This window comes from Equus quagga, chromosome 1 (genome assembly GCF_021613505.1).
Source record: "Equus quagga isolate Etosha38 chromosome 1, UCLA_HA_Equagga_1.0, whole genome shotgun sequence".
Lineage (NCBI taxonomy): Eukaryota > Metazoa > Chordata > Mammalia > Perissodactyla > Equidae > Equus > Equus quagga.
In genome coordinates, this window is record NC_060267.1 from 24,555,621 (window position 1) to 24,571,048 (window position 15,428).

The following is a 15,428-nucleotide window of genomic DNA, read 5'->3' on the forward strand; positions in this document are numbered from 1 at the left end:
ATTAGATATTTAATTAAGCTTTGAAAACAAACAAACAGATTTAACACTGACAAGCCTACCAGAATAATACTGATGGCAAGCTATAAACACCTTTAAATGCTGAATGTATTTTGGGGGACGGAAGATGAAGAAACTAACTGTTGAACCTGTATTTAAATGCATCTGTGAGTAAACTTTCTAGTTTAATGAGTTTCTACTAGGTGAACAACTCCTTTGCCTTGTTTCTCAAGTTTTATTTTTAAACTTGTGACATCTTGGCTAGAGGAACTGAATCCTGGAATTAGAATATTTAAGGAGAAAAAAAAACATGGGGGCACAGGAAAAACAAGATCAGTACTTTCTTAGTCTTTCTAAAGTGGGTAACAAATAAAATCACTGTTTATTTTAGGGAAGAATACCAGAGATGATATGTGGGATTTAGTTGTGGCTTATGTACAACATCTAAGTGGCAAAAATAAAAATTCAAGGTTGTTTCATACAGGAAACTTAGGAAAATAATTGTTGCCTTTAATTAGTTCTTAAATTTGTGGAATGGCATAATACATATTCTGAGGCACCCATTATAGGATCCACAAAAATTATTTATACTGCTGTTTCCACTTTTAATATAATTTTTATCTACTCTGGGGCAGCTCTTTAGATACTATCAATAGAGGTCACTAAAAATAATGCCAGAATTCAAGTGAGAAGAGACTGGAAATGGAAAGAGGATGGGAGGATAATGAAATTGGGTAGTAATAACAAACATGATTTTTAAGGTCTCCTAACTAATGCCATAAAATCACATATTTTGGCTAAATGCCATTGGGCAGCTGGAAGTGATCAGGAAGCGAGTAGAATATCCTAATCGTCCCAGTTAGATTCCTAACTAACCTGTGATTTGGACGGCTCACTCAGGAAGGATTGTTTACATAGACTGCTTGGTGAAGGGTAGTTATGCTGGGCTGAGTGCCTATTCTGCTTTGTTTCTTTCAAGAACATTTTTGAAAGGCTAAGAACTCCTAAAAAGGGCAGCAGAACAAAGAACTGGTTAGACTACAAACAGAGATTAATAAAGGCATAATTTGTAAATGGTCTAATCACGGATATGTTACTAATCTTCTTCTTTCTTGAGATAGGGAATATGGGCCTACGGAAAAAATGAAACTCCACTACTCCCTCATATTCTAAATCTTTCTCTTTCGATTATAATATTTTTAAAGAAATTTCAACTTTAAAATAGCCCTCATCTTTCATTTCAAATTGTCCCTTCTCTTAGTCTTACATATAATATTGTTGAAGACTCACACATCAGCGAGAGTAGCCAGGAAATTCAGGATTATTTTAATACAAGACATTGAGTTCATTTACTTGGAAAACAGCATTTTATTGTGAGGGCCTTTAAGAGATGTAAGTGCTCTATGTTATCACAATGAGAATTATTCTCAAAGCAACTATTCTCTAAGATAACAAAGTATTCAGTTTATTTAGATATTATATTTAAACATACTAAAAGTTACAAGGCCTAAGATAAGCAAGCAACAAGTCAATAAAATCACAACTCAGAATTCTAACATTTTCACATGGTATCATTGACTATGAAATGTAAAAAGACTATTAATGTTTACATGAAATGATCTCTAACCTATAAATTACACTAACATGACCAAACAAATGATCATATACTATGGAAGACTACAGAACATGAGTAAGTACAGAAAGCTGTTCTTCAGGACTGCCTTTTCAAAGCTTGAAAAATTAACTGACCCATCATTTTAGGAGAGAGGGAGGTAAGTATGGATTAGGAGGCTCTATGTGTAGATAAAAAATCTAATTAAAATATCTTAGACTATTTTAGATGTTTATTTGATATTGGAAATGTGGTCAACTATCATAAAGTATTTCTCTTCATCGCAAAATTCCATATATTAAGGATTTACACAATCCAGGAAAAAAAAATCTAGAAACATTTTTTTTGCCTGAGCAAGTAATAGTCTAAAAAGGCTCTCCAAAATCCTGACTAGAGGTGTCATACTCTGCAATGAAATGCTTGAGCTCTTCAACACAGCGCTCACCTATTTCATGTAAATTCTGTCTCAGTGCAAACTGGATAGACTTTTCTAGTGAAGGATCCTTTTCAATCAGCATTTTCACAACCATCCCGAAAGTTTCACAGTCTTGTCGGTAAACCTAGAAAGGTGAAATACACTGTGGTTAGCTAAGAGTGAAAATAATAAGCCAACCATTGAGCTCATTCAGTTGGCAGAATTATGATGCTAAAGTCTAAAAGGGAGACACAGTAATACAACTGCACCTCTCTCGGCCCCTTTGCTGACAACTTGAATGATAGGAAAACACTGAGAGATCACGTCACTGAATGAAGAAGTCAGGAAGATTATTTAATTTTGACTCTCAGTATTAGATTGCTAAATTATAGTAAATTCATTTCCTTGCTCTTGAAAACCATTCACAAGCCCCAAGAAAATTAAAAGGCTAAGTTCTTCCAATGACACAAATAAAATATATAAAACCCTTAGCTGCTTTCTCCATCTCAGTACTAACACACACACACACACGCACATACACACATTTTTCTAAATAGTGATGAACTTTACTCATAATAGCCATTAAGTTTAACTATTTAAACCAACCATTCCAGTTTATCCTAAGGTTTATATGACCCAGAATTGATATGACTATTTCTAATAAAAGAACTTAGAAAACAGCATACCATTCACATGGTATTACATATGATGTCAAGGCAATAGAGCCCATTAACTGGTCTAACAAACACATAGCACCTAAGTCAAGCCAATGCAGTCCCCGTGGGGGAAAGTCAGGACCATGATGTTTCACAGTCTTAGTGGAGGTAAATTCCTTACCAAACCAGTCAGCCCGCATAATAACAGCATTCTAACACCAACCACAGGCCTCAGCAGACTACTTTGTGGGTGGCCTAAATTTTATAGGCTTCTTTATAACAGATGTACTAGATGAGGATAATGTTACACTGTGAATTAACCTGCAAATTCTTTTAAATCTGCTGTTTTACCTAAAATGTAACCCTTCATTGAGCATATTTACAGAACATAAATGTGCTACAGATTTGCATATCAAAAGTAAAACCATATTACAATGTGCTCATACATTTATTTAAACTGTAAACTACTGTCACTCTGGAGACAAGATATTACAAGCATTCAGAGGTTGTGTTTTATTTTTTAATTGTAAGCCCTTTTTGAATTATTCATTGAAATAGACCAATTTTTGTACATTAGTTGACAAGAACAACCAGAACTGCCCAAAGCAACATAATTCTCTACTACAGGGTAAATTTTCTAAAAAGACTGCATAAAATGCTCTGTTGGGCATTAGACAGGAAATAATTAGTTTTTTGTTAAAGGAAGAACCTCACCCTCCAACATTTTATAAATAAAATTCACAACGGTCAGAACCTGTTTCCGAAATCTGTTCCACAGTAAACTCAATCCCAAACAGGAAGGGTGTAGCTATCTGTAGGAGAGTTTGTTTGCTTATGGTCCCTAGCTGGAAATGCATTAATAATCTTCAGATTTGATATCTACAGGCCACACAGGAAGATTTTTTTGTTGTTGCTTTTTCCCCTGATTGGACCTCATCAAAATGGGAAACAGGTTAAAGTATGGGTGGGGCTCACATAAACTGCATAGAAACATAGTTAAATTTGCCAGCATAATGAAAACCTATCCAAATGTGGTTTTACAGAGTCCTGTATTATAGTAGCCTGCATTAACAGTTACATTCTCATGAAGTACTTCTAGGAATAAAGAAATACGATAAAACTACCAAGGCTTTTTACTATTAATTATGCTGTCCAGTGACTGGAAGAAGAGAACTTGGCAAAACAAACTCCTCGATGGCAAGTTTGTTCTATCTAAAATTGCTTGTAATGACATAAAACTCCTCTAGAATGTATATCATTTCAGTCCTTACCTCTGTTCCCACAAAAAGAGAAACCAAAAATTAAGGCAACATGAGTTGTTAGAAGAATTTTCATTTCAGACAACCCAAACCATCTTTAGCATATGCATTACAGTTCTGTAAGAGCAGTCTGATGGAAAGGTAGAGATTATAGAGCTGTGCTACCTAATACGGTAGCCACAAGCCACAGGAGGCTACTTAAGTTTAGATATATATGCATATATTTATCTTAATATTTAATTTATATTAATATTAGGAGGTAACTAATTAACTGCAAAAGTCAGACATATACACAGCTTAAAAGGCTGGGGAATCAAATAAGAACCATTATTTTCTCTATTGTTGATGTCTCATTACTCCATACAGTTTCTTGTATCTGACCTCATTTGGTTCAAATGCTCTATATCCTCTTTCAGGAGGGTTACATTCTAGTGGGAAGGGTAAAGGCAGACAATTAAAACACAGCATAAAGGAGACATTTAGATGTGGAAGGTGTAGGAAAGCCAGAAAAAACAAAGAGGTGGTTCTAAAAGCAGGCTTATTGAGTTCAAATCCTGACTCTCCTACTGTGGTAGGCTGAATAATGCCCTCACTGCTGCCCGCAAAATGTCCATGTCCCAATCCCCGGAGCCCAGGCATACGTTACCTTACCTGGGATAAGGGACTTTGCAGATGTGATTATACTAAGGATTTTGAGATTGGGAGATTATCCTGGATTATCCAGGTGGGCAAAATGTCATCATAAGAGTCCTCAGAAAGGAACACAGGAGGGTCAGAAAAAGAGAGGAAATGTGATCACAGAAACAGAGGTTGAGTGATGAGCTTTAAAGATGGAGGAAGGAGCTACCAGCCAAGGAATCCAGGCAGCCTCTAGAAACTGGAAAAGGCAAGGCAACAGATTCTCCCCTAGAGTCTCTGGAGGAAGTGCAGCCCTGAAGACACTCTGGTTTAGGCCTCATGAAACCCATTTCGGACTTTACATATTCTTTTCAAGCTCACATGGAACATCATCAGGATAGACCACATTCTGGGCCATAAAACACAGCTTAACAAATATAAAACAGAAATCACGCAAAATACACTCTCAGACCACAATAGAATTAAATTACAAATCAACAGAAAGATAGCCACAAAATCCCAAAATATCTGGAGATTAAACAACACACTTCTAAAAATACATGGATCACAGAAGTCTCAAGAGAAATTTAAAAATATTTTGAATTAAATGAAAATACAACTACCAAAAGTTGTGAGATGCAGCAAAAGCAAAGCTTAGAGAGAAATTTATAGTGTTAAATGTGTATGTTAGAAAAGAAGATATAATGCATATGATATAAAAGAAAATATACATAGAAAAGAAGATATGATAGGAAACTAAAAGAAGAGCAAATTAAATCCAAAGTAAGTTAAAAAAATAAGAGCAGAGATCAATGAAATTGAAAACAAGATATCAGAAAACCAACAAAACCAAAAGCTGATTCTTTGAAAAGATCAAACTGATAAACCTCTAGCAAGGCTAATCAAGAAAAAAAGAGAGAAAACACAAGACTTACTTATAAAGTCACAGTAATCAAGACTGTATGGTATTGTTGAAAGAATAGACAAATAGATCAATGGTATAGAATAAAGAGCCAGAAATAGACTCATACAAATATAATCAACTGATCTTTAACAAAGGAGCAAAGGCAATTCAATGCAGAAAGGATAGTCTTCAACAAATGTACTGGAACAACTGGACATCCATGTGCAAAATAATCTAGACACAGATCTTACACTTTTCACAAAAATTAACTCAAAATGGATCATAGACCTAAATGTCAAATGCAAAACTATAATACTTCTAGAAGATAATAAAAGAAAAAAATCTAGGTGACAACACCAAAAGCATGTTCCATGAAAAAAAAAATCAAGTTGGATTTCATTAAAATTAAAAACTTCCACTCTCTGAGAGATAACGTTAAGAGAATGAACAGATAAGCTACAGACTGGGAGAAAATCTTTACAAAATACATATCTGACAAAGTACTGGCATTCAAAATACACAAAGAAGTCTTAAAACTCAAAAATTAAGAAAACTCAAAAAATGGGCAAAAGATTTGAACAGACGGCTCACCAAAGAAGACAGGTGGATGGCCACTTAGCAGATAAAAAGATGTGCACCATAAAAGTCATTAGGGTACTGAAAATTAAAACAACAATGAGATGAGATGCCACAACACACTTATTAGAATGGTGATATCCAAAACACTGACGACCTCAATTTCTGGTGAGGACATGAAGCTATAGGACTCTCATACATTGCTGGTGGGAATGCAAAATGATACAGGCCACTTTGGTAGGCAGCTGAGCTGTCTCTTACAAATCTACACATAGTCTTAACATACAATCCAGGAATTGTGCTCCTAAGTATTTACCCAAATGAGTTAAAAACTATGTCCATATAGAAACCTGCATAAAATGTTTATAGCAGCTTTGGTCATAACTGCCAAAAACTGGAAGCATCCAAGATAGCCTTTAATAGCTGAGTGGATAAACTATGGTGCATACATACACTGGAATATTTTTTGGTGATAAAAAGAAATGAGCTATCAAGCCACAAAAAAGATACAGAGTAGCTTTAAATGCTTATTGCTAAGTGAAAGAAGCCAGTCTGAGGCCAGTCCAGTGGCACAGAGGTTAGTTAAGTTTACACGTTCAGCTTCAGCAGCCCAGGGTTCACGGGTTCAGATCCCGGGTGCGGACTTACACACCACTTGTCAAGCCATGCTGTGGCAGGTGTCCCACATATAAAGTGGAGGAAGATGAGCATGGATGTTAGCTCAGGGCCAGTCTTACTCAGCAAAAAGAGGACTGGCAGCAGATGTTAGCTCAGAGCTAATCTTCCTCAAAACAAACCAAAAAAGCCAGTCTGGAAAGGCTACACAATGCATGATTCCAACTGTATGACAGTCTAGAATAAGCAAAACTATAGAGACAGTAAGAAGACCAGTGGTTGCCAGGGGGAAGGGGGAGAGAGCACAGGGCATTTTTAGGATGGTAAAACTATTCTGTATGATACTGTATGGTATGATAATGAATGATACATTTTGCATTTGTCAAAATCCACAGAACTATATGACACAGAGAGAACCCTAAAGTGTAAACTATGCACTTTATTTAATAATAACGTATCCATATTGGTTCACCAATCATAACAAATCTATCACAGCAATACAAAATGTTAATGATAGGAGAGGCTCTGTGGAGAGAGGGGTATATGGGAACTCTACTTTCTTGCAATTTTTCTGTAAACCTAAAACTACCCTAACTAAATAAAGTCTATTAAAATTGAAAAAAAAAAGAATCACATAAATGAAGAAAAAGGAAAAAAAGTTACCCCTCTGTGCCTCAGTTCAGTACCTACAGGCATGACTATGCTGTTATAAGGATTAAATGAGATAATAAAGAGCACTCAGAATAGTGCCTGCTATATAGGAAGCATTTAATACATGTTAGATATAGTGATGCTGATGATGGAAAGAGGAGACACAACTATTCTGACTTTGTCAAGAGAAGAGAGTTATTAGAAAATGATGTCAGAACTGATTCTTTATACATTAGGAGCTTACTCTAGGAAAATATGAAGGAGGAAAAGGAAATGGCATTTTGGGGATATTCAATTGGCTTGGCATAGCTAAAGCGTAGGCTGTGTTCACCCTCAAAGGAGAAAGAGCCAGAAGGAGGAAGCGGATCCTCTGAATGTATCAGAGAAAGAAAATGGCTAAGAATTAATGCCACAGGCTCCTGAAGGACAATGAATGTGACATGATGTGTTTAGAGGCTTTATGAGTAATTAAGAAGCAATATAGATGTGATAATGTGAAGAATAATGGGTTGGAAGGTTTTTTATTTTTATTTATTGCAAGGGGGAGGGTACTAGGAATGGAAGATAAGTTCAGTACCCAATATGTAATTGAGGCACCCAATAATAGGAAGTTGAGTATTGAGTCTAGACTTCAGGAGAAGGAAACTCAGGAGGGAAGGAGGGAGGGAGAAGGGGTTGGGGAGAAAGATCTTATCATCTTTGGCACTGATGATAGTCGAGGCCATAGGAGTTTCTTGAAGAAGGGGGTAAGTTCTCTCTAGCCCCAGTATCTGATACAAAGTGGACACTCAGTAAATATTGAATGAACAGCTAAAGTCTGCTCTGAGAGAACGTATAAGAGCAAAAGACAGCCAAGAGTTGACACCTACAAATATCAGTATCAGCCACAGGAGAGACAATAAGGAAGACTAAGAATCATGAGAGGGTGAAGGCACAGGTGCCAAGGAAAAGTTTGTACAATAAGAATGCAGTCAATGAAATGCCAGAGAAAGATCAAAGAAGCTGAGGCACAGAACATAGTGATTGGATTTGGAAATGAGGGGGTAACTGTTTAACTGCAAGAACAGTTTATTGGCATGGTGATTACAGAGCCGCGCTGCCTAACACAGTAGCCTCTAGCCATATGTGACTATTTATATTGAAATTTTAATTAATTAAAAACTTCAGTTCCTCAGTCACACTTAGCCTATTTCAAATGCTAGTGGCTACCCATATGGGACAGTGCAAATATAAAACATTTCCATCACCACAAAAAATTCTATTAAGCAGTGTTACTATAGAGGGTTGAGGAGGGGAAAAAGGTAAAGATGTAGTGGTAAGTGTTGACCTGGTAAATTAAATAATATATATTTGCAACAATTTTACCACTAAAGTGGAAATAAAAGCTTACCACTTTTAAAGAAGCATTGCAAAATATAATTAGTATCTGTAAAACGTTCCACAATCTTGATGAAATGCATATAAAAATATAAGTTAAAAAAAGAACCTCCAATTGAAGCTTAATATACAAGGAAACATAACGTCTAATGTGTTGATGAGGTCGAGAAAAAAGTGACAACATACTGACGTTAAATACTGGAGACAAATTTAAACCCTTTAATTTGGGTCTGTAGTAATGCAGAAAGTGTCAAAACTACTGTAATCTATGTTGCTGGTTGTGCTATATTAATAGAAAAAGATATCTTTGAGACTCCCTCCTCAAAGCTGTGTGCCTATTGGCTCTTAAAAGCACAGCTCCTAAAAAGAACACTGGTGCTTGCTAAGAAATGCATTATGAACACATGGATTAGATCTCAACCGCCTACACTCAATATGTGGCACAAATATTGCAGCTACGTAAAAAAGTAACTCCAAAGTTAATAAAGTGGATAAATGCTAACAAACCTTAGCAATCAAAATTCATAGAATTCTCATCCATAAATACAAATCAATTTATAAATTTATAGGATTTAGTCAAAGTGTAATACTTAAATGATTTTCTTTTTACCCTTTCCAGCTTATTAGTTCTTTCAATCATAATATACTAGACAAAAATAAATGAAATAATTCCAAAGAGTGTACAGAATCTTTCACTGATGCCAAATGCAGATCCCACAGAGAATACAGGAACTAGACAAATCTCAAATTAACAGCGGAAAAAGTTGCAAAGGAAATATGTAGACTAAGATACCATTTATGTATGTTTTAAAAACAATTTATTTAGTTTAGGGATACACACATATATACTAAAAATACAAAAACATGCATAAGAATGACAGCTCTGAGAAGGGAGGGAGCCAGCAGGGATCTGAGAGGGGCTTTATCTGTAGCTGTAATATTTTATTTCTTTAAAAAGAGAGGGAAAAAAGCAAATACTGAACTCTAGTTACTGACATGCATGCTGAAGTACTGAGGAGTGAAGTGTACTGAGTGCAACATACTTTGACATCATATAATAAGATGAGTTAACGGGTGAATAGAGGAATGAATGGATATGTGACAAGGCAAATAAAACAAAATGTTAATTACAGAGTCTAGGTGATGAGTGTATGAGTGTACACTGTCTAATTCCTAATGTTGAAAATTTTCATTACAAAATGTTAAGGTGAAAGAGAGATCCAAAGCAAAATAAGGCCCAACTGTGGGTATGTGGGTCTGATCATTTCAGCTTATAAATGAAGATGGATCTGTGTTTTGTTTGGACCCTGGATGATGAACTTTGTGTCTTCTCAATGTGGGTTGAGAATAACAGATATTACTACAGATATTAATGAATCTATAAATGCAGATATAAATTTGAATGACAGATAACCGTGCCTGCCAGACAACTAGAACTCACCTACCACGTGTAAAGTACCTGATTTGGTCAGTAACATAGTGTGCCCTGCTCAAGGAAATTAGATTCTAGTAAAAAGAGTAACGCATTTAAGATAACCACAAGACAAGGCTGAATACGGTAAATGCCAGAAGAGAAACACAGAGCATGATAATAATTCCAAAGAATGACCATAATGGGTAGAGAGGACACTGAGACAGTGTTGGCTTTTCCAGGCAACTTGGAAGCTCGGAAACAAAAAAGCATAGTATGCTTAAAGAATGTATCTCAGAATATAGGGAAGTTTTGGAAAAGATGGCTATTGGATAGATTGGAATCAAAATGGAGCTCAATATGAATAGGTTAAACTTTAAATAACTTACAGTTGGACTTATGGTTTAACTTATCCTTGGACTTAGCTTACATTACACTGTAGACATCTTTTTTCTTATTCATCAGACAATAAACAAACCACTGAAGACTGTTGATTAGAGGAAAACTAATGTGTATTCATTACTCAATATCCCCTTCAAATCTGATTTAGTAGGCTAGGAAAAGTAATTTTGTGTTCAAATTAACTTGAGAAAAGAACTTCTAAGACTCAAAAAATATAAAAAGGCTAAATCCAAAGAAAAATATTCTTAACAAAGACAAGATAAAAGGCAATTAAATACATTATAAAATCGGTTTAAAGATTTTTATTACCAAGAAAATGGTTAATAATAAATAGTTTGTAAAATGACAGTTTTCAATGTGGCTTTTAATATATTCATGCTTGAGAACAATAAAAATTCTTTAATAAAGGCAGGGAGGGGAAGGCTTAATTTAGACATTTCCCAAGTTAATGTCTAAAACATTCATCACAATGAAATAGATCATGGGTTAAAATGGCAAGTCAGCTCCTTAAATGATATTTCTCACTTAGAATGTATTTCCTTTGAGTAAAAAAAATCCAGTTAAAAAGGTGCAATTTCTTATGTATATACTGAACTGATACAACAGCTATTTGCTACAGAAGAAATTATTTTCAGTAAGAATTAAATGAAGCTAATGAGCATACAACTAAGAAAAATCTAACATACAGTTTAAGTTAGAGTTATCCAAAGAAAATTGATTTTAATTAAGATTACTTTCAAATAAATCTTTTTGGAAATGAGATGATTTTAAATTGCTCATGAGGTAGCCCAGTTCTCAAATGATTTAACTTTAGTAATCAGATAAGTGCAATGGCCTGACTATTGCACACACTTTAGATTTGACTAAGGCCAAATGAAAGTAAATTATTGGCAAGAGCCTGTTCCATAAGTGAAAAATCTTACACTGCTTTGAGAGATCTAAGAGCAACCTCCACCCCGCCAGTTACCTCTGACAGAAGAAATCAGTCAGTAGGAGTGACTGAGCAGGAAGCAGCTTAGCTACTTCAAGACCCACCCCCTTCACTTCCTCCCAGTTCATCTCTGGCAAAGGAGGTTGGAGAGAATCCAACAGTAAGGTTGCTTTAACCTTGTGAAGATATTTAAGAATGGCTCAGAACCTAAAAGTATTAACAGTTACTAAGCCCAATCGGTGAGGCCTCAAGGAGGGCACTACACAGGAAAAACCTGAGGAGAATGGGGAGGAATCCTACGCAAAGATCTCTATGGCTGGAAATGGTTATGGATTACGATTCTAAAGGGGTTTGGTTTGTTTAAACATAGTAGCATTTAGAAATTATTGGCATATCAGAAACATTAAGTCACTACAACATTTTCATATAGGCTTGTACATTATTTTATGTACTAGGAATCCTCACAAGTACTTGGGAATTACTATCCCGATTTTATAAAATTATCGAAGCAGAGAGATTAAAGGAGTTAGATGTAAGATGTACGATTAACATTCACAGCCTAGGTTTCTAATTTATCTCTTATCGTATTGCTGCTATAACCCAAGAGAATTATTTAAATCCAAAATTGAAATAAAGCCATGACTGAGACTAAATCCTTGGCAAAGATAAATTAATCTGCTTGGTTTCAAAGAGTGGTGTAAAGGAAGTGGCTTGGAGGGGCCTGGAAGGCAGGTCACTATCAGGAGACAATGCGACATCATTTTGTGTGTGTGCGCGCTTCACATCTAATACTTCATCACCATCCTAGTGAAATCTGAAAGTCAGATTATTTTTCCACATAGCTTCAAGGATGTTACTAGGATACATTTATGAAAAATAAACAGGTCAGATCAGCCATCTTCCCCATGCTGGGAAAAGCACTACTATTCTGCAAGCTACTTATGCTGGGGTTGGTTAAAGAGCATTTTATGGCTGAAATGGGACATGTTCAAAGTATTCTGCAGGGGAGGCTAGTTCCTCTTTAGCTTTTTATGCCAGGTGATTCAGCAAATCAGGTACATTCACTCTATCATCCCACTTCTTTCATCATTAAAGTTTTATATTGCAAAGTTGATTTTAGGCGAAATCACTTTTCCTACTATGAAATTTCTCCACTGAAAAATTAAGTTTTTGTTTCAGCACACATATGCTATGGTCCTACCTCTTTCTTTCCCTCTGTTTTCTGTGGCATTAAATAGTTTATATATCTTGTATGTACTACAGTTCAGAAAAACTTTCATTTTTGATACAGTATCAAGGTATTGTGAATTTTCAGTTCAAGATTAAAAAAAAAGTCCTTGCTAATGCAATAATTTTGGGAGACTTTTTAAATGTATGCCATAGTCTCTTTTTAGTGAAGGTGATGGGAGTAGGGGCTAAGAGGTCACTGAACCAAAAAGTTCCTGTGAAGGGCCAGGAAATATGACTGGTGGTCAGGATTAATTATAACTCCAACATATAGGCAGCTTCTGCAGTTTCTGTTTAGCTGTCCTCTCCTCACCTCTACCCCTCATCCAGAGAGAGGCCTCTGGCAGCTATATTTATATTATACGCCAATTGAAAAATACATATTTATAGAATTTAAGGAATTTTGGTGACGAAGAAGAATCCCAGGGTTTACTAGATCATGAATCAGGTTTATAATGCTGACATTGTCAAGGGATAAAGGAAAAGCAGATGCTAAGCGGAGAGGGAGGCATGGAGAAAAAGAAGGGAAATTAAGGAGGAAGAGAAACTGCCTGATGGCCTTCCAGTTCCAGGCTCTACACCTGGTTTTTACCTCATGCCTCATAAGAAATCCCTGTAAGCTTTCAATACTTTCCTTTAACTTGCTAATGGTAATATGAGTGGGTTTTATAACTTGTAACCAAAAAGAACTTTCTCCAGATACCTAGCATAACAGACTGCTACATGGACTGGGTGCTACCTGGCCTTCTGGGCTGGGGTGTCAATCTGGGAGCAGCACACACCTGTGCGATTACGCCTGCACTGCAGTGCCATCTGCTCATCAGCATGGCTTTACCACTGGCAGGAATACCAAGGTGATGGAATAAATCTGTTTTCTCTTCAGTGCAACTGCAAACCCACCAACAGGCTTCACAAGACTTTGTTCGACATAGTTAAAGAGAGATTATACTTTTCCATCGTAAAAGTTAAACAATCACCAATCCTTGGAGTTTCCATGGAAAATACAGCTTTTGTTACTCCTAGTGAAAAAAAGAGTAATGTATCTGCTTTCAGCTCATCAAATGCAAATGGAGGAAACAGAATATTATTGGTCTTCTTAATCATACTTCTACCAGAGAGGGGCTTTTCAATTAGATAACATATAATACCACTCTGTATACTTCCAAGATGTGGTTTTTTTTCTTTCCAGAAGAAAGGTATTATTCATAACTAACAGAAATAGCACAGCTTCATTTTGAAAATAGGAACTGCAGTATCAGGTATATTAAAAGTAGGTTAATATTAATTAATATTTAAATTAATTCATTATTTTACTTTTATCTCTGAAGGTATTATGTAATCTGGGAAAAGTCCATCAATCCCATCACATATAAATTGAAATACATATTTTCAAGGTTTATCTGCAGTTGTTTTCTAGTGCATACTTTTAATAGCAAATTTTATAGAGTAATTGGCAAATAATTTAAAATTAATCTAGATCTGTCCACTTGACATCACGAACAAAAATACTAATGACTTCTCAAACGATCCTGAAGTTCCTTCCAAGAATCAGAGACATAACAACACTGTGCTCAAAAATGGACGGACTCATCTAGAATCATGATGCTATCACCATTACATCAACCAGTTATACTGCTATTTCCATTTTATGCTAAGAAACACACCAGGTGTTAATCACAAGTATGATGTCATTAAATTTTAGTAAATGAAGATACGAATTTGGTCCTCGAAACACCTTTTTGAAGACAGAATTTAAAAGTCTATACTTTTAAACTGCTAACTTTCTTAGTTGGCAAAGTCACAAAGAATGGGGTGACTGGTATATTTTAGGTAAGAATAACAGGGAAAACCAGAAATGAAATCTTTGTTTGGATTAGCAGCACTGAATATTGAATTGGTTCAGATAAAATTAGGGTCAAAGGCTGACCACCTCACTACAAGAGCCAAAGGAAACAGTAGACTGTGGTTTCCCCTTTAACCTTGCTTTGTGCAAGATTACCATGTGCTCACGTAGATACAACATAGAAAGAAATTTTTCACATAAACACATCCTGGAAAAACGCATTAAGCCATTCCTCTCCTCATACATATTTTCAGTGTCTTATGTGAATAAAAGATATAAATATCAAACATGTGCCTTTAGTCTCTGCAAGTTCAGTGTTGTAGTATTTAAAAGTTCAGAAATTAATATTTATGGTTAGGACTTATTTCCTGAGCAAACACTAAATCATTTGTGAAAATTAACTGCTAAGTTGTCTTCCTTTGAAAGGCACTCTTTACTTGCTTTCAGAGGTACCACAGTGCTGAAATCTGACTCTGTTGTGCACCTCTTCATTTCCTAGTTTTGCTATTTCTATAGTCACAATACTAGCGTGGACATAACCAATACAACCCTGTTATAACACAGTAGCTTTCTAATTTCATCTAGTCTTTTTATTCTAAACTTTCCAACTCACAGGCCCTGTCATCTTAAAGATGGAAAAAACTCTTCTAAGAACACTGTTGTGCTGGCTCCAAAGATCTGACCCAATAAAATTCTTCAACAAAATCTTAGCTACTAAAATCTTCTCATCACCCACCAAAATACCACCCACTATACATTTGTCAGTATTTTACCAGCTCTCATATGCTATTTGCATTCTCTTAGTTGCTTTTCTACTTTAATTTCTTTAAAATTTCATTTAAGACATCTTTCACAAAGTTTTTTCAGGTCACTTTTTCCAGGGTACTCTAAATATTTAAAAAATGTATGTTTCTTTCTGTCCATTCTACCTCCT

At 35.5% G+C, this 15,428-nt stretch overlaps 1 protein-coding gene across 8 annotated transcripts in view; it reads right to left on the reverse strand.

Annotated features, from left to right (window-relative positions):
- Positions 1–1,345: 1,345 nt before the first annotated feature.
- The window catches only part of PPHLN1 (periphilin 1), a 121,480-nt gene continuing 107,397 nt past the window's right edge, over positions 1,346–15,428 (reverse strand). For all 8 annotated transcript variants that reach the window (XM_046666803.1, XM_046666786.1, XM_046666742.1 and 5 more), the window contains one exon: positions 1,346–2,169. In XM_046666803.1, coding sequence (XP_046522759.1) covers positions 1,975–2,169 — 195 coding nt within the window. In that variant the 3' untranslated portion in view covers positions 1,346–1,974. The remainder of the gene's footprint in view (positions 2,170–15,428) is intronic.